This window comes from Pseudorca crassidens, chromosome 16 (genome assembly GCF_039906515.1).
Source record: "Pseudorca crassidens isolate mPseCra1 chromosome 16, mPseCra1.hap1, whole genome shotgun sequence".
Classification (NCBI taxonomy): domain Eukaryota; kingdom Metazoa; phylum Chordata; class Mammalia; order Artiodactyla; family Delphinidae; genus Pseudorca; species Pseudorca crassidens.
Window position 1 is genome coordinate 15,683,512 of NC_090311.1, and position 20,605 is coordinate 15,704,116.

General features: G+C 39.9%; 1 protein-coding gene across 9 annotated transcripts in view; it reads left to right on the forward strand.

Moving 5' to 3' along the window:
• ABLIM1 (actin binding LIM protein 1) overlaps positions 1-20,605 on the forward strand; it is a 312,026-nt gene that overhangs the window by 68,895 nt on the left and 222,526 nt on the right. For 3 of the 9 annotated variants that reach the window (XM_067709330.1, XM_067709332.1, XM_067709329.1), the window contains exon 1: positions 19,748-20,058. The exons of 1 other annotated variant lie outside the window; for it this stretch is intronic. In XM_067709330.1, coding sequence (XP_067565431.1) covers positions 20,001-20,058 — 58 coding nt within the window. In that variant the 5' untranslated portion in view covers positions 19,748-20,000. Of the gene's footprint in view, positions 1-19,743; positions 20,059-20,605 lie in introns of those variants that run through there. 5 more of the 9 variants (XM_067709325.1, XM_067709326.1, XM_067709331.1 and 2 more) reach the window with 4 other exon arrangements.

Consider the following 20,605-nt stretch of genomic DNA (forward strand, 5'->3'; position numbering starts at 1 on the left):
CCTTCCTTCCTTCCTCCCTCCTTCTCTCCCTCCCTCCCTCCCTCCCTTTTTCCCTCCTTTCCTCAAATGTAGGGGGAGAATAAGTACTTCTTTTTTAAATTACTTAACTCATTCACTTTTCTTTCATTCTTTTTTTGCATTCTCTCCAAGTTTTCCTCTACCCTCTCTGGACCTCCTCCTTCACCAGAAGTACACTATTTATTTTCATGTGTGTCACTGCTGCCTCCAGTTACCAGTCCTATGTGGTTTTGGGGTCCCATGAAAGGAGGGTCTCTTAGCATCGCCTCATGCTTGGCAAGGAGACGTTTGTGGCAGAGGGTACCTGGAGAGAGGACTTGACAGGTAGGAGGAAGCACTTTCAGGGAAACACTGACTGTCTATTAGACCAAGAGGTTTCCTGATGGCTTCAGGGGGCATAGCTGCTTCATGGTCACATGACAGCGCTGGACCGGTGCCTACTGAGGTTGTTTTGTTTCAGAATGTGCCAGTAGCTGGATCACTTTATCTAGAGAGAGCTCAGCATGCATTTCACACTTGCCATCCTTCTCATGGCGGTTCCTTTTTAAAAGTGCCCTTTTCCTTATGGCTAAGAAGGTTTTAGTAAGGTTTCCCATCACCAAGACTGTTGGGTTGTACATATTTTGTATTCATCACCACGTGTGAACAAATAAAAGACCTGCCACCAAAACAGACTTTGAAAAACAGTGATTAGCAAAATAGCTTTAGTAAAGCCGTGAGAACTCTGCAGGATATCGTGGCCTCTGACTGCATCATCCAGGTGGTGGTCACTAACCACACGTGGCTATTGAGCTCTTGTTGAAGGGATACTGTATCAGGTTAAATATATCTTGATATATTGTCTTAAATAAAATAATTGTTATAATTCATTTCACCTGTTTTCTTTTACTTTTTTTATGCAGTTACTGGAAAAATTTAAATGATGGTGTTGGTCTCTAATAGGCCATTCTGTGTGTCTGAGAGTCTATTACTGGTGTCTTACTGGCTTACTGGAAGTCTGGGGAGGGGCCGCTTTGGTTTCCCACAGGATTGGGCAGGGTTTTTAATTTTTTTAAGTTGAACAAAACTCTGAAACATAATGAATCAGAGTAGCAGGCCATTCTCTTTATAGTAAGTGGAATAATAGGGTAATGAACTCCTCTGGGGACATAACAGGTTAAGCAACAGAACAAGTTCTCTGCTTTTAGCAAAATATTTCCCCCAAAGGTTATCTCTCATAACCCTACCTCTCCCCATCATAATTGGGCAACTGCCTTGGACGTCTTTAGCCTCAGGCTTCGTCACGCTGGCGTGTAGAAAGAGAATTAGTTTGCTCTCCTCCTTGAGACTGCAAGCCACACTTGGTGTACTCCTCCAGGGAAAAGTAGCTGCTTGGGTCTTAACTGCCTGTTGTTTATGCCTCCAGCATGTGGGAACGTGCATTGACCTGTCGACTTTGGTGTCATCATTACCAGTGAACATTTGTGAGAATAACTCATAGTGAGGGTTATTTATTGATAAGGGTATCCCACAAAACTCTGACAATCAGTTGGTACTGATGCTGTTAATATAGTTTATGTAACTCGGATGACAGAATGAACCTGGGAAAGAAAAAAGATAGTCTTTCCGAGAAAAGGGGCTTGTGCCTAAATCGATTCAATTCCCAAAGGTTTCCTAATCCTTTGAACTTTGCTTTGCTGAATTTACTTGTATGTAGTTTTCCATCCCCTTATCTAATTATATATTGTTATTTTATACATAGTAAATGCTTGATTCCGATTGATTGATTTTCTGATTCCGAGTGTGACATCAAGAAAGAGTGTAGTCTTGTACTTGAGATTCAGGTTTGAAGGTTTGAGTTTGACTTGGTGGTTTTTAAATGGATCCAATTCTTTTTTTTTTAACGTCTTTTTTGGAGTATAATTGCTTTACAATGTTGTGTTAGTTTCTGCTGTATAACAAAGTGAATCAGCTATATGTGTACATATATCCTCATATCCCCTCCCTCTTGCGTCTCCCTCTCACCCTTCCTATCCTACCCCTCCAGGCGGTCACAAAGCACCAAGATGATCTCCCTGTGCTATGCAGCTGCTTCCCACTAGCTATCTATTTTACATTTGGTAGTGTATATATGTCAATACTACTCTCTCACTTTATCCCACCTTACCCTTCCCCCTCCCCGTGTCCTCAAGTCCCTTCTCTACGTCTGTGTCTTTATTCCTGTCCTGCCCCTAGGTTCGTTAGAACCTTTTTTTTTTTTTTTAGATTCCATATATATGTGTTAGCATACAGTATTTGTTTTTCTCTTTCTGACTTACTTCACTCTGTATGACAGACTCTAGGTCCATCCACCTCACTACAAGTAACTCAATGTCATTTCTTTTTATGACTAATATTCCACTGTATATATGTGCCACATCTTCTTTATTCAATGGATCCAATTATTTATGGTAAGAATGATGACTGCCTTGTACGAGAGGTTTCAGGGTAAACCGGACCTGTTGGCTATTTGTCTTGGAAAATAACCCAATGAAATGTATTATCAAATAATTTGATCCACACCCCCATCCCACTACCTGCAGCCCTGCCCTTGCACTGCAATCTTCTGCACACAAAACAAAATATTTCATAAAATTTCAAACTTTTTATCATGATTTCTGGTGAGGCTACCTGCATAAATTACAATATCTTAAGTAACCATCTTTGGAAGATACAGTGGCTTCATTTCTGCTTTACCATGGCACTAAGTTTTAGAGACATTACTTTTGCTTTTGTGCCTATCTTGGTGACCAGACTTTCTCACCAAGGGTCTGAGTAAACTTTTGTGAGCTGAATGACTTCTTATGTTTTCTGTCAGTCTCCTGTGTTTGCTTATCCCAAACCATCTACAGTTCTCTTTTCCTTCATCCTTATTCATTAGGTTCAACCTCTGCAAAAAAAAAAAAAAAAAGTTTTTCAGACTATTTCCTCCAGTTTCAACTATTCAAGGTCTTTGCCTTACCCTCCTAATTCGTACCCTGCCCAGTGGTGACCCATCTGCTCAGGGACCACGGGCATTGACATCTGACTTCGGTATACAGGATGATGTCCAGCGGGTACACTTGTTGGCTTTGTATCCTAATCTCAAGTCACTTTATTTGTCAATAAGTCACATCCTTTTTTTTTTTTTTTTTTTTTTTTGCGGTACGCGGGGCTCTCACTGTTGTGGCCTCTCCCACTGCGGAGCACAGGCTCCAGACGCGCAGGCTCAGCGGCCATGGCTCACGGGCCCACCCGCTCCACGGCATGTGGGATCTTCCCGGACTGGGGCACGAACCCATGTCCCCTACATCGGCAGGCGGACTCTCAACCACCGCGCCACCAGGGAAGCCCCATTTTATTTTATAATTTGTGTGATAACTGCTTTAAAACATGGCTCAGGCTAGTTGGTTCTAGTCAAGTCAGAATTCTGCCTGCTATCTTGTTTTAGCATTTAAAAAATCCCTGTGTTCTTGCCTAGAAGTTTTAAGCATACACACACCCTGTATCTGCGATGGTGTAAGTACATGTCTGCCTGGAGGTCATGGCATGAACCAGATATTTCTCAGCTGATTTTGAGCTAATTCTGCACGTGTTTAGTTTAAGAACTAGACCTGACACTAATTAAAAAAAAGGAGATATCAAACTTTTATTTCTTATTACCTCATTTGTTTGGGTACTCATATTGTTTAAAGTACTTCAGTGAGCATGGAAATTTTGGGCACAATTATCCAGTCCTTTGAAAAAGTCTTAAAACTGGTATACATGAAAGGAATTATAAGGCAGCTCTTCCACTTCAGCTGATGAACTATTCATGAGTTTGTCTTTGAGAACCAGAATTCTCTGAAATTGGGCTTGACTCCTTATTAGGGTCAATGATCCACTAAATCGTTATACTTGGAAACAATCTGTGGATTCTCTTTGTGGAAAGAGCCTAAAACAAAGTGTACTTTCACATTCCCAGGCATGCCAGAAAAAAAGACATTGGACCCCACTCAGGAAGGGAGAGACTGATTTGCCCTGCCCATTAAGTTACTCTTTTTTCTTCTCAGAATGACCAAAGGCAGGCTTTGCCTGTGAATCACTTTATTGAAAATGGTATGAAAAATAAATAAGCTATAAGCAATTTAAGGGAAGCTTGAAACTGGGCATTAGAACATCTCTGCTAATATGTAATGCACATTCTAAATTCCAGTTTAGTAGCTGGCCAAAGCAGATTTACAGATAATCCCCATTTATGAAAATATTCTCCTGGGAAGTACTATAAGGTACATTTTTATAGTTTATGTGGTAACAATTTAAGCTCTTGTTACTCCAAGATACCTCAGAGATGTAATGTTATGAGAGAGTGTGTGTGGCAGGGAGAGACAGAGGGAAAGAGAGAGAGAGAGAGGAGAGAGAGACAGAGACAGAGAAAGAGAGAGTTGTTCAAATCACTGAGTAGCTAGAAAAGCCAAACCACAGTGCCACTTAAAGTGTTTTTATTCTTATTCATATATTGTTCAATGTATAGTCATGAAAGACCTTTGGTTAAAGATAAGAAACATTAAAAAGATTGATGATAAAATACAAGTGAATCATTTTTATCATTAACATTTTTAAAAATTCTGCAAACTCTTATTCTCAAGTTGATCTTCACCGTATTCATAAGTTTCACTCTTCTAAGTAAAATTCTTCTTTAAGTCATGGGAAGAACTATGGTATTTCAAAAGCCAGTGTTTTAGAAGGATAATATATTAATGATTATCTGCAATTTGTTTTTTGATTATTAGCAGTAAAGATTTTCCTCACTTATAATATGGTATTTAGAGAGAAAAGGTTGGAAATAGCAGGCTGAAATCTTTTTTTAGCTTACCGTTAAGAAAAGCAATAAAAGTAATAAAAATCAGTCAGTTGAATGTTTAAGCTTAAATATTAGAATTCTAAGCATCTATATGATCATGTTGCAATAATACAAAGTTAAAATTCAGTGTACATTTTTTCCTTGGCATGTGTTTGAAGATTACTATAATAAAAAATAAGCAAACTAGTATAATGAACCTCACATATCCATCACCCAGTTTCAGTTAACAACACCCTGCCATCCTTGTTAGATGTAAACTTCCACTCCCTCTATTACTTATTAATTTATTTTTTAAAGATGTAATTGGCATACATTGATGTACAGATCTTAGCTCTAAGATTTTTAAAAATGGATATATCCACATAACTTCTATCACAATATTGAACATTTCCACATCCCCAGATATTCCCTTGTGTCCCTTGTCAGTGCATTCTCTTAGTCCACAGTTCTAAATAGATTTGCCTGTTCTAGAACTTCATATAAAGGATTCATACTCTTTTTGCATAAGCGTCTTTTGCTCAGCATAAGGTCTGTGTGATTCATCCACGTCCTTGTATATAGAAGTAGTCATTCCTTTTTATTGCTGAGTGGTATTCCATTGTACAGCTATACCACAATTTGTTTTTTCATACTATTGATGAACATTTGACTTGTTTATAATTTTTTGCTAATATGAATAAATCTGCTATGAAAATACTCGAAAAAGTCTTTTTGTGGATTTGTGTTTTCATTTCCTTTGAATAAACATCTAGATGTGGAATTGCTAGGCCAAGGGGAGGTGTACGCTTAACTTTATAAGAAAATAGCAAATCTTTTTTAAGTCATTGTACCTTGTTATATTCTCACTAGCCACGTATGAGAGGTTTAGCTGTTTTACATCCTCATCAACATTTAGTATTGTCATTTGGTAGACGGGCATCTAAGTGTGATTTTAGTTTGCATTTCCCTGATAACTAATTATTTAAGTATTTTTTCATGTGCTTAGTGGGTATTTGCATATCTTTCTTTGTGAAGTGCGTGTTCAAGTCTTTGTTTCCCCACTATTAAATTGTGTTGTTTATCTTCTTATTGAGCTGTAGGACTTCTCAAAAATATATTCTGAATACAAGTTCTTTGTCTACTTTATGTTTTACAAGTTTTTTATCCCAGCCTGAGATTTGCCTATTTATTTTCTTAATAGTCTCTTTTAATGAATAGAAGTTTTAATTTCAATGAAGTTTAACGTATCAGTTATTATGGTTTGTGTTTTTTGTATCCTATCTATTCAAGAAATCTGTGCCTAATCCCAGGGAACAAAGGTATTTTATGTATTCTTCTAAAAGCTTTATAGGTTTGGACTTTAGGTTTACATCTGTCATCCCTCTCAAAATAATTTTCATATGTACTGCGAGGGAGGGGTTGAGGTTCATTTTTTTCCCACGTGGATATCCAGTTGTTCCGGTTGTTGAAAAGACTCCTTTCCTGGTTGAATTGCATTGGGACCTTTGTAGAAAATCTACTGATCATGAAAGTGTGGCTCTCTTTCTGGAATTTCTAATCCATTTATTGATCAACTTGTCTTTCACTATGCCAGTACCACACTGTCTTGATTACTGTAGCTTTATAGAAAGTCTTTTTAGTCATATAAGTCTTCCATCTTTGTTCTTTTTCAAGATTGTTTTGGTATTCCTAGGCTCTTATGTTCCCACGTCTATTGGAACATCAGTTTACCAATTTCTATACACCTGCTGAGAATATTATTGGGGTTGCATTGAATCCATAAATTAATTTCAGGGAAATGAACATCTTAATATTGTATCTTAAAATCCATAGACAGGTTATATATCTCCATTTATTTAGGTTTTCTTTAATTTATCTCAGCAATTATTTGCAGTGTTTTGTGTAGAGCAGCCTTTTTCAATGAGATTTCACTAGAGAATTAGCCCTAATGCCCTAATGCATTCTTCATATATAATGAATTAACTTACTGTGTATCCATCTAGAGATGCATTAGGGTATTACTTACATGTGGAATCTAAAAAAAGTGAAATTCATAGAAACAGTGAGTAGAATAGTAGTTGCCAGGGGTGGGGGAAATAGGGAGAGGTTGGTAAAAAGGTATAAGTTCCCAGTTACAAGATGGATAGGTTCTGAGTATCTAATGTATAACATGGTGAATATAGTTGGCAATACTGTATTGTGTAAGTGAAATTTGCTAAGAGAGTAAATCTTAAGCTCACTCCCTCTCTCTTTCTCTCTGTCTCCCTCTCTCTGTCTCTGTCTCTGTCTGTCTCTCTCTCTCACACACACAAACACACACACTCACACAAAGGTAACTATGTGAGGTGATGGATGTATTAATTAACTTCAGGGTGGGAATCCTTTCACAATGTGCATGTATATCAAATCATCACGTTGTACACTTTAAACATCTTACAATTTTATTTGTCAATTATACCTCAGGAAAGGTGAAAAAGAAAATAAATATATTAGCTTGGTAGAATCTTTGGTAGAATTAATATAACTGGGCAACGCCTTGCAATTCTGCAGTACAATATCACAAGCAGTGTATTGACATTGATTCAACCAAGACATAAAGCAGCTGCGTCACCACAGGGATACCTTGTGTTGCCCTTTTATAGCAGATATGACTGTTTTAAAAGTTTATTTTTTACTTCTGGTAGGTACTACTATAAATTCTAAATAATATGTTTGTACTTGCATTTCTTTCAACAATTGCTCTTAAACTAGGAACTTTAATACTCACTTCCAGAGTTTTGTTAGTTTTAAATCTACTGTCGGTAGTCTTTATAACTCGAAATAATATACTGCTATATTTTATCTGATTTTAGGTAATACCTCCTGACTCCCTATAATGTGAAAGGAGGAAATTACCACTCCTTCACCTCACTTTTCTTCTCCTACCCACGTTTTTTGCCTTCTTACTGTTCTCCTCTATACCCTACTTTTACATTGTCAAGGTTTACAATATTGTACATCTTCTAACTTTCAGGCTTTCTTGTTTATTATAGGTTGATTTTGAGATCTGAAAACCAATAGAATGTATTTATAACATTAAAGTTATATAAACGTTCTTAACTGCAAAGCAGGTATGTGATTGGACCTGTAGAGAAAAGGAATTATTTTGAGCATTGATGCTGTTTTGCTCTAAGAGAATGTTCAAGCATTATCAAAGCATCATCATCAAAGGGCCCTTTTCCAAAATCCTTACTTTTTTTTGCTTAAAATTATGTTACTTTATGTTAGTTTTTAGTTTGCATCATAGTTGCACCATGATTTTCTCATACAGAGTTTTAGTTTACACAAAGCTTTTAATCCCAATTCTTTTTTTTTTTTTTTTTTTTGCTAAGCAAAATGAATATATTAATGGCATCACTAAGATCTTCTGTCCTCTTAATCATGCTAACTTGCTGAATGAACTCTTTTCTTGAAGATGCGTTCTTGGAACCCTCTGACCATGTTCTAACCATATTTCTAGATCTGTTGCATAGCTGTCACTGTGGGACAAACACCACTACTGTTTTATTCTTAAACTAATTCTACATTTTCTTGGAATCTATAGTTTTATGTTTGAGGATTAATTTTTCCTTCTGTTTGAGTCAAACTTTTTTCAGTAAGGATGCATGGGAGGTCAATGGAATCCTTGCAAGTCTGAAAATGTCTTATTTTGCCCACATGCTTGATTGACCTGGTATAGATATCCAGATTCAATGGTATGTTTTCCCTAAAACTTGAAAGGCTTTGTTCTACTGTTTTCTGAAATTCAGAATGTCTGCCAAGTCTGAGGGCAGCTTGAGTCCTTTTCCTTTCTTGGTAACCTGATTGGGTCTCTGATAGCTTTAAAGATCTTCTCTGTATCTTCAGAGGTCTGAAATTCCACCAGGATATGTCTTGCTGGTTGTTTTTGTTTGTTTGTTTGTTTTCTTCATCCTATTCAGCACCTGGTTTGCCCTTTAATGAAGGCATAAGAAGACCTGTTTCTTTCATTGGGTCTGGGGAGTTTTCTCTTATTATTTTCTCCCCTCTTCTCTGTATTCTCTTTCTGAGATTCCTACCAAATGGGTGCTGGGTGTCCTCCATCTCTCTTAATTCTTCTTTCATATTTTCCATCTCTTTTTTATTTTGTTCTATGTTCTTGGCAATCTCCTTGACATTTTCTTCTAGCTTACCAATTGAATTTCTTTTTATTTTCACAATCATTTTTAATTTCCCCAAACCCTCTTTTTCTCTGCTTGCTCCTTTAATCTTTTAACATTTTTATTTCATGGATACAGTGTGTTCTCAAACACCTTAGAGGATGTGAATTGAATTTGAATTTTTATTTAGGTCCTCTTCTGTTGTATGAATTATTTGTATTCTCTAGAATCATGTGGTTATATTTTCATCTTGATCCCATTTTGTGTTGTTTGTTTTCCTCAAATGTCTAGTGATTCTTAACTTGTTTCTTCACATGTATTAATAAATTAATAGGGAAATTAATAAGGAAATTTCTAGTGGGGGAATTAATTTTTCCTTCTGTTTCCTTGCTGGTGTAATTTTCCTCTATAGCTGCAGTGTTCTGCATTGTCTCTGTACAAGAGATCTCTAAAATATAATCAATACATTTAGTAATATATTGATCTAAAATAAGCTTTACTTTAAAGTCCGTATCATACACCAAATGAAAATGGCAAAATAATCTTTTAAAACCCCAAGGAAGATTATGGAATTTTATATCAATATGGAAAGGTTTGGAGATCGAAGTTTAAAAATTAATGATGTAAAGAATTAGCTGAATTACTAAAACTGAAAATTAGGGCAGTCTAAATTAATGAACTTTATTAGACTAAATGATGTATGGGTTTTCATTTTAATAGCAAATTCTCACTCTCACTTTAGTCTTGTTCTGTTCCTATGGTATCATGGTTTAGATACCCAGGAACCTAATGTCTAGTTCATCGTTAGAAGCCGTTTGCACACATCCTGTGTGAAGCCGGCACCTCCTGACATGTTCGCTCCGTGCTGGTTTTCCTCGCTCCTACTTGCTGACATTTGCTGGTGCTGCCTGGGGAGCTGCGAGGGCTGGCCCGGGGCTGGCTGTCCTCCTGCACAGGACAGCTGTCTGCGAAGCCCAGCGCCAGCTCCCAGGACTGAGCCCCTCACCACTCAGGAGCATGTGCCTCAGGGCACGAGAGGCCTTCCAGGCTGCCGGATGCCAGTTCTTTCCAGTTTGTACTTTTTAGAAGTAGTTGTTCGTGTCTCTGACTCAGACTGTTCTAGAAGTGCCGTTTACATTTTGTTAAAAACCCTCTGTAGGGTGACCTCCCCTGCACTCGTGATGCATAGGGGCAGGGAAGAAGCTCGGCCCGGTAAACAGAAAAGAAAAGTTCTGATCTGGAAATCCCTCCTCTTCCTTCTCCCCCCAGAGTGCTCTGAGTCATGGGTCTGAGAGACTCAGATTATTGCAAATTCTTGTTCTTACCGAACCCACGCTGCATGAGAAGGCCTCAGCATAGCCCTAGGACTTAGTGACAATGGAGGAAAAGATCCATTCAGCATCCGCTGTGAGTTGAGTTGTGTCCTCCCCAAATTCCTCTGTTGAAGCCCTACCTCAAGTGTATTTGGAGATAGGACCTTGAAAGATGTCATTAAATTAAAATGAGGTCATTAAGGTGGGCCCTCATCTAATACGACTGGTATCCTTATAAGAAGAGGACATTTGGACACAGAGGAAGAGAGAAAGAGACATGAGACATATGCACACACAGAAGGCTGACCCTGTGAGGTCACAGCAAGAAAGTGGCCCTCTGCAAGCCAAGGTGAGAGGCCTCAGAAGCCAAACCTGCCAACACCTTGACCTTGGACTTCCAGCCTCTGGAACTGTGAGAAAATAAATTTCTGTTGTTGAAGCCACCCCAGTCTGTGGTATTTTGCAGTGACAGCCCGCACAAACTGATTCAGAATTCTTAGTCAACAAATCCTGTTTCTTTCCCTGCTGCCCTCAAGGACAGAGGAAGAAGGCATTCACTGGGGCCTGGGTAAGTAGTCTGATCACTTGATTCTAAACCTGTGTCTTTGATTGACGACATTGGTGCTATCAAGGAATGATTTTGACAAGCCTTGCTGAGTTCTAAACTCTTTGGATATCAAACTTGGATGGAGAGCTAGTGAGGGAAATCAGAAAGGCTGTAATTAGGAGAATTTCGCAGGTGTGCAAGCATAACGTTGTGTAGGATGTTAGCTGAGATATACTGATAAGGGCCAGTTGCCACAGGCGATGGCGATAAAAATCTGGAAGTTCTGGTTTGCCAAAGAGGCTGACACCCCAATAAGACCCTGACTTCAGAGATTAAAATTGGAAGTCCCTTGGTTTAGTTGTCCAAAGCTTCATGAATGGAAACCTTTCTTTTCATTTGATTTATTTTCCCCCCATCTCTTCAATGCCATTATATTATCATTGGTGTTTCTAGCAGCAGGATTATTCAATCTGAAAAACTTGAATCCTGGGCTTCCCTGGTGGCGCAGTGGTTGAGAGTCCGCCTGCCGATGCAGGGGTCGCGGGTTCGTGCCCCGGTCCGGGAAGATCCCACATGCCGCGGAGCGGCTGGGCCCGTGAGCCATGGCCGCTGAGCCTGCGCGTCCGGAGCCTGTGCTCCGCGACGGGAGAGGCCACAACAGTGAGAGGCCCGCGTGCCGCAAAAAAAAAAAAAAAACCTCGAATCCTGATGGACTTAGACCTGACTTCAGTCTCAGGTTGTGGACTCTACATCATGCATTCACCCACTCTGTGTCTCAGTTTTCTTTACCTAAAAAGAGATAATTCCTGCTCCCTACTTCACAAAGATATGATTTTGATGTCGTAGGCATCAATTTTGAGAAAGAGAGTGGACTTCAGAAAGGCCTTTTTTCCCATTCAACTTGGATGTGAGAAAGTGATGTAGCCTCTTTGAGCCTCAGTTCCCTCATCTATAAAATGGGCACAGTATTACCTCCTTGAAAGGGTATTGTGCGTATTCATTGAGAACATATGGAAAGCACCTTGCATTAATCCTTGCATATTTTAAGAGCTCAATAAATGTTAGTCATTGATGATGACTGTGATGATGACATTACTAACAAGAGGTGATTTCACTGCTCTTGATGCCCTCCTAACATATTGTTCTGTCTCATGCAAGGAACATCTGCTTTAAGACTCAGGTTGGTTGAAACCATCTAATATGAGGGGTGTAGGATTTAGGAGAATGTGTGGAGGTATAACTACAGAGCGAGGTCTTATTCCTTTAACCTACAAGCGCTAAAACCTCAGTATATGCCATAAAGCAGCCTCTCTCTAACTTTAATATGCACATGAATTCCCTGGAGATATTGTTAAAAGGCAGGTTCTGATCCGGTAGGTGGGAGTGGGGTTGGGTGCTGAGATTCTGCATTTTTAACGAGTTCCCAGGCGATGGCAAAGCTGCTGCTCCAGGTTAGCTGTGAGCAGCAAGGTGGTGGAGCTGTGGCCACAGCTTGTCTGTCAATTCCACTTTTACCCATCGATTATTATTTTCTATTGCTTTACATTCAAATTCATAACAATTTCATTTTCATTTTTCATCTTAAATTGGCAGGGCTCTTCTTTCCCATCCTTAGCCTCTCTAACACTTTATTTTATTTTTTTAACAAAATAAGGATAACAACAATGACAATGACTAATATTTATATAGAGATTACTATGTACCAGGAGCTGTTTACTTAAATTGTTATGATACCCCGTAAGGTAGGTACTTTAATCATCCCCATCTTATAGATGAGAAAACTGAGGCCCATATAGGTAAGAGAACTTGCTTAGATACTCATCTAGTGCATGGCAACTAAGATTATTTTAGGAGTCTGTTTAAAGGAGCCTGTTGTAAATCAGAGACCCTAGGGATAGCTGGAGTAGTCCAGTTTAATTTATCAGTTTTTGTTGCTCACAGTTTGGTTTCATCACGTTTTACAAAACGTGGAGCCCACCTTCCTGGAGCCAGCGACAGTGGTATTTATCCAGAATGCACTCCCAGACTAATTGCAGAGGCTAGGTATCCTGATGAGTACTAGAGTGACCCTGGGACTAGACCCCATGCAGTGAGCTCAGCTGTGGTTTGCTAAGTAACAAGACTTTAAGAATGAACAAATGTAAAATAGATAGCTAGTGGGAAGTAGCCGCATAGCACAGGGAGATTAGCTCGGTGCTTTGTGACCACCTAGAGGGGTGGGATAGAGAGAGTTGGAGGGACGGAGACGCGAGAGGGAAGAGATGTGGGAACATATGTATATATATAACTGATTCACTTTGTTATAAAGCAGAAACTAACACGCCATTGTAAAGCAATTATACTCCAATAAAGATGTAAAAAAAAAAAAGAATGAAGATCACAGCAAGCAGGACAGATCCTGCTTCCATCCTAATTTGAATGTAAATTCAACTTTATCAAGCAAATATTATTTTCTATTGGTTTACATTCAACCTCAGAAAGTTTTTATTTTTCATCTTAAATTGGCAGGGCTCTTGCTACTTTCCTGTCCCTGGCCTCTCAATCTAGTACTTTAAAAATGTTGAGAATAAGAATAAGAATAAAAATAAGAATAGGAATGAGACCACTGCTGTACCTGCAAGCCTGCCCTGTAGGGTTGTGGGCAGTTCCAGGAAGAACTGTAATAGACAGACCTGAGCACTGCAACTTGGGGAAAGTGCTTACACTGGAGCACATTGCTCAGAGCCCATGGTTGGCCATAACCCTGCCTTGGCCACTCACTTATTCTGGGACCTGGGACCAGACACTGACTCTCATGGTCTTCATTTTCCTCCTTCCTAAAGTGAAAGGATTGGACAGGATGGGAATTTTTCAAAGTGTGTGTTTGTTTTTAGCTATGGAACCCTGTTTTCAAATAAAGGCTCATCCGGAAGCCCAGAAAATAAGATAGATGAGCTGAAATTTCTCTGGTGGAAGTTGGGGTGGAGCCAGAGTCAGCCCTTCTCATCCCTCTCCAGTCCACGAGAAGCCTCATTATTCTGTGTATGAGCTTGAAAACAACTGGACTAGTTGATCCAAAGGCTCCCTCTAGCTTCTGTACAGTCTGTCTGTGCCTGTGTGAGAGGGACAGAGATTGGAGTATCAGAAGGCTACTGCTGGGGAGAAGTATTTGACCGCTAAAGGCAATTTTATCCTTGACCCCAGTAGTTGGTTATTAGGAACCCTAAAAAGGTTTAGCAAGGCATCCTCAGTGTTGACTTGTTTTGAAAGATTTAAATGCATGTTGGGTTTTTTTTCTTCCTCTATCATTAAACATACCTTAAACTAGACTTATCCTCTTGAATTTGGGACAGAGTAGAAAGATTTTTGTTTTGTTTTGTTTTTTTGATTTTTGACTAGGTTTATAAAGGTGTGATGTATATAGTTACAGGCTAGCCCAACTCCCTTTGCTAAAGTAAACAAATGATCTTGGAAGAGATGAAAGTTAAACCATTAAGATTTTCAGAAGTCAGTAGGAAAGTCTTTGGAATAATTAGTTTGCATGAGACCACAAATAAAGGATTGCTTTCATTAAAGACTAGATATGAATGTTTTGCTGTCCGTAAATTGTTAACTAGGCAGGGTAATACAGAATGTTAAATTAAATTTAAAGTTTCCCAAATTACACTGGGTTGAATCAGAGTCAGTGGTTTGAAGTAGCATTCTCATTCTCGTTAAAATGTGGCATATTTTCTCTTCCCACTAACTTTGAATAAAGCTTCCAAAGAGAATACAGCTTCCAAACTGGTTGCTAGTGGTACACACTGAGTGAAAGATATAGGTGAGACAGAATGATGTAGTAACATTTCCAGGGGAAGTATTTTCTAGATGTTTATTCTATTTTCCTACCCCCTAACAACAAAAAAATTCCATATAAAATGTAGCCGCTGTGTATAGCGCAGTCAATAAATATCCTCCTTCCTTCTCTAGGGGTGAAGCTACGTGTGGAATATTTTGCAGTTGCTATGATCATACGTCACTTGTGAGCAAAATGGTAATTAATGTGGAAATTATAAAAATCCAGACTATAGTCAATCATGATTTAACTTAATGTTTGATCCTCATACAATGAGAGAAAGGTAGAATCTTCTCATTCTGCAGTAATTTTTTTTTGTTTTAAGACTTCATCGTCGCAAATTTTCAAAGGCACAGAAAGATTGGAATCCCCCAGTTCCTAAAGTTTATTTGTGTCATATGAGCATGAAAGAGAAATGGCCTGGTTTTTTTTGCAGGGAGTATAGAAAACATTTTAATCCCCACTAGCCTAGCCCAGCAGGTTGGGTAGGAGAGAAGGGTCAGGGCAGATGAAATAGGTGAAAGTGGGAGAGGAGGGAAATAGCAAATCCATGACTGTCCACTTCTTAGCTGTGGATGGGCGATGTAGAAGCCGTCTGATGGCAACCACTAAGTACGTTCTGCTTCGAATTAGTCCCTCTTTATTAGAAAATGTTCACACAAATAACAGCCTTGATGTTGGTTGATTGCACGCAGAGCAATGTGAAGAAGGCTCGAGGATGTTGTGGTTGAGCCATTTGATCACATCTCACTCTAGCACAGTGATGAACATGTACAGACCTGAGTTCAAGTTCCTGCTCCCCTGACCACAAGCTCTGACTTTAAGAAAAAGTACTTTCTCTCTAGGCTTAGTCTTCTCATCTGTTAAATAAGGATTAATAATACCCTTCTTCCAAGTACTTACCTTCTAAGATTGTTATGAGGAAAAATTGAGAGATGCAGGTGAGAAATGCTTATCTTAGTTCCTGGGACAGAATAACTGCTTGAAAAATATTAGCCCCATTTTGGGGTGCTGGCGGCAAGTATTAGGGGGCAGCATCAAGTAGTGATTAGGGTAAGCATAAATTCAGGTGATGGATTCCAATGTACTAGCTATACTGTTTCCATGCAGCTAATTGTTTGATGTGGGGAGTCTAGTTTCTTGAGATTTCATCTCAAGTCCTTTTTGACAAATAGTGGCCAAAAAAAGAAGAAAGGAAAAGAAAGGGAGGGAAGGAAGGAAGGAAAGAAGGAAGGAAAGAAGGAAGGAAGGAAAAAAGAAGAGAAAGTAAAAGAAAAAGAGTTGATAGAAATTTTGGGTGGCACTGTTATCTCTAACCTTTTCTGATACAGATAGAGCAGGTATTATTGGACCATTTAACAGATTTAGAAGTCAGTTTGGTGACTGACCTAGGATCACTGGTGAGTTAGCAATAGGACCAGGTCAAGAAGTTGGATCTAGTAAGTGTCAGATGGCAACTCCAATCAGTGGGCATGAGGTTTGGGGAACAGTCTGCCATGACGGTGGTCCCCTCACTGCAGCCTTTGCAGAGACAGGTACTACCCATCAACTAGGTCTCTTTGTGAAGGAGATTAATTCAGGAGAATCTCATGAAAACAGTATGTGACTCAGAAAAATGATTCTTTTGACGTCAACAGAAAGAACTCCTTCCTTCTCCCATGGAGTCTTTAGTATTTAGACCTTTTGCAAAAAGCATTAGCAGCCTTCGATATACTCTTACTTTTTGTACTGCTAAATTCATATTTTGGATCACCCCACCATTATCTCAGGCATGGAGATAGCTTTGGCATCTTCTCTGATGTAATGATTTGCCTTGAGCTGTTTATTCTGGAGAGAGTTTTAGCATCCTGGGCATGGGTCTCTGACTCAGACCGCTTGTGTCCAAGTCCCCAAGTCCCAGCTGTATCTCTTGTTAGTGGAGTGGCCTTGGGCAATTTCTTCAACTTTCTCTCTGTTCAGTTGCCTCATCTTTCTGATGGAGATGATAATGGTACCTGCCTCAGAGGGTTATAAGAAATCAATGAGAGAATCTGTTCAAAACCTGGAGAGAGTGAGCCCTCAGTAAATGTGAGCTATGAATAATAATAATGCTATTCTATTTGCAGTTTATGAATCTGAGATACACAATGACCATACGTAATAGGCGTTGATATTATCTTAGTAAAGTCCATAAAATTTCCTCTCCAGTCACAAAAATAATGACGTGGGATCCACGTGGAAATCATTAGCAGAAACTGGGTCTAGCAGCACAGAGATCGTTGTGTGCCAAAAAGACCATATCGAGATGAAGACACATCAGAGTGCTTTGTGTTTAAGTGGGTGGTGAACTACTAGTTCTTTCAGTTCCTGAAACTGATCTTTCCCATGGAGTCACATAGCTGAGCTTGGATTGAGGCCAATCACCTGGGCTTATAATTGGACATCATCAGAACACAAGTTCAAGGGAAATGACAAATCAGTACTTAACTTTTTTTTTTCCTGTGCCTTTCTAGTTAGGGTCTAGAGGGGTCTTCTTTCTTACTGAATACGACCTTTTAAGAAATTTAGTTTCCATCTTTCCCAATAGAATCATTCTTCTTATGGGATTAAATTTGCTTCAAGTTTCTGTCTCTTCTGCTTAGTTTAAAAGATGAGACCAGGGCCCTGTGCGTGTTTTGTTATTGATACACGCTATTTTTCACTCTTAGCTCTGTCATAAATTATATTATGGTAGGCTTCATCTCCTAAGCCCAGTCTTTTAATACAATCTGCTGTAAGATGTGCTGTTTGCCTAGGAACACGCAGCATCTACGTTTCCAGGTTAGCCTCACTGGGGACCAGACCGGACTTGCAAACAGACCCAGGCGCTGAGGCCTATTGTAGCCATCTGAATAGCAGGATGGAATGTTGCTGGTCAGAAGTCTCCTCCTTATACATGGTGTGTGGCCTTGGCAAGTTCCTGAGTTCCTCTGGCTCTAAGATTTCTCTTTGACACTATGAAGTAAATTATCTCTAAATTCCCTTCTTGCCCTCTGCTTCCTTAGAGAAGTATTTCCAAATTCTGTTTTGGGGTCAGTTAATATTTGTGCTGGGGTTGGGCGTTCTCTGGTCCAATAAATTTAGGAAATGCCTCTTACCTTATTTTTGTCTTAAAGAGTTACAAGGCACACATGTCTCTGAGAAGTCCATGATTAATAAACCTGTTTAACAATGTTGAATGAAGCATTTCTCAAGTATAGGTGAATATGCAATTTAAGGCATGTTTTATTTATTAATTTTACTGACTGACAGTCGCTCTCCTGGGAAGACTTCTGAGGAGCATCATTTGGGAAAGATTTCTGCTCCAGCTTCCTCAGGTGACTGAGTTATGTAAGGTAAAGAACACATAGCAGTACCTCTGATTTTAGAATGACATCGTAGGGAGTACCATTGCCATTTAATTGGAAAACGGTTATATAAACAGTTTTTAAGCAACTGGCTTTTGGATTCTAATAAATTGCCCACGTATCTCTGGCTCAACTAACGGAAGTAAGATTTGGAGGAACATGGTCAGGAAGGAACTACTTTATTGGCTAACACTTCAAAAAGTCGAAGTTTCCATGTTGGATCGTGCCCCTACTCGCTCGCCGTGCTGTCCTGCCTCATAACAGGCAAGGAACCCATCCATGCAGGCTGCTTTGAAACTAGAATCCTGTTTTGGTCCCAGAAAAGAGCTACAGCACTACATGTGGTTTCTTCTCCCCCACTTTCATTTAAAATCAGTTAGGGATCATATTCTGTGATTTCAAGGGAGTGGGAAAAACTAGCTTCCATCACAATCAGAATGAGGACTAATGAGAAAAAAAAATGCAATGATAAAAGACTTCTGTTCCATCCTTAAGGTAAGAATGCTGAGACACTAATAAAAAAACATTAGGGCTGAACTATGAAATCACTGTCATGAGAATGCTAGGCATTGGGCGTAATCAGAAGATTTCAATAAATGCGACTGGCCTTTTAGCAGCAGCTAACATATGACAGCTCCGCAAATGCCAAGCATTTTATCAACGAGTGGTCCAGTTGTGATCCTTTGTCTGGCGCCTGGTGCTTCGGCCAAGTCAGGAGGACGTTATCGGAGGCACAGAGTTCCAGATGGTGGCCTGGACTCAAGGAAGGGAGGGTGGGGCGACCCAGGAGTATGACCCAGAGCCATTTCAAAACAAATCAAAAAAGCCACCTGGACGGAGAAGAGAGTAAGCTGAGAATGTTCAACGACATAAGCTTAATGTTTAAACAATGTGATCATGTAGTCTTTCCTTTCAATGGGTAGATTATGGGCCTTATATTGAATTAACTATCTCAGAATTGGGTGCTGGGGCTTAAGTCTTTATTGCAGGAATTAGATGAACTGCCCTCACGCTGAAAACAATTATGCCAGTTTCCTTCTACCTCTTAGCCTCTAAATGTGTCTGACGCTGGAGATATTTGTCCTAAGTGTCTTCTCCCATTAAAACTGCCTTCATAATGTTTCCAATTTGCAAAAGCCCTGGTGTCCAAAAATAACTGGGGGAAAAGTTGGACTGTGGGTGGTAGGTAATCCAACCCAGCATCAGGGCATTACTGACTAAAGGAAAAAATGCCTCTTCCTGAGCCTTACCGGAGGAGGCCATTGTTTTCAGACAGCCTGTACCTAATACAAAAGGGCTCCAAGTCCATGACTGGCCTCAGACCAGCGTTTTGTCAGGAAACAACATCCAAAGCCATGATGAACAGCCAGGCTGATAGTGAAAGGAGTCTCCCCAAGTTGGAGTATTTTTGTTAAATCCTCGCACACACGAAAAAAGTGCTAAAAGCCCATCTGGCGAGATGATCACTCATTAAGTGAAGAGAGGATGCAGCAGCCTTAGGGAAATCGATCCTTTTCTTTCTTTGTCTCACGTGTTTGAGTTATTGTGCAGTCACAGTGATCAAAATCTGGATTCTGAATTGCGCAGATTGGAGGAAAACCGGCGGAACGTTCTGGGCGTGTTTTAATAGTATCTTCCCAGAAAGGGCAGTTTTCTGCAGCTGTGGTGTCAGTGAACTGATGTGTTGTTCAGAGTAGTCTTTAGAATTGGTGGGAGACAGAGCACAGAGGGCCGGGAGATGAGGACTCTGTGCTTGAGGAAGGAGCTAGAATCCTGCCGGAAACTGCTCATTCTTCCAGAGCTGGCTGTGACACACCCTCTGGGTGGCACGCCCCTCCCTCGGGTCCAACTCAGCCCACAGATTCGTGGGAGGAAAGCCAGGGCCTTCCTGAGGAGTGGATGCAGTCCTTCTGTGTGTCAGCCACCTCAGGAAGAAAAGCTGAAACCTTAGAGCTTTGTGCGTGTTAATGACCTGGGAACCCGTTGAGCCCATGGACCCTCATCACATCCTCGAAGACAACCAAGGTTTGACTGTCCATTTTTGTAAACTCGACATACGTGCTGTCTGGGGTAGACTGTGTGTTTAAAGATGAGGAGAGATGCAGTGACTTTTCTACTGGTTAAAATAGTTGTACGCTTATTATCTTAACCCTCTATGTGCATAACATGTTTGTATAAAATGCATATGTTATATATTAACATATTTATAGATGTCATTAATATAATGGGATTTAAAAATGGACAACCTGTCTAAATTTAGATAGGTTGGTCTGTTGGAGCACTTTAGAAGGAGTCCTCAGTGACTGTAGGTGAACATCTGTGACCCCATTTCTGCTCACATGCTCTTTTCCTTTCACCCGCCCTCTCCATGCCAGTACCTCTGTGTTAACATAGCTTCGAGATGAATTCTTTCATCCCCTTACGTTACAATGTAGTTTTTCTCTCCTTGGATCAGGCGCTCTGGGTGTTTTGAGTTAGGGATGCCGTCCCTAGGGTGCTCCCCCTACAGTTGTGCTTCGTCAGACAGTTCATACCCAGGTGAGGCTGGCTTCAAGAGGGAGCCCACCCTGCT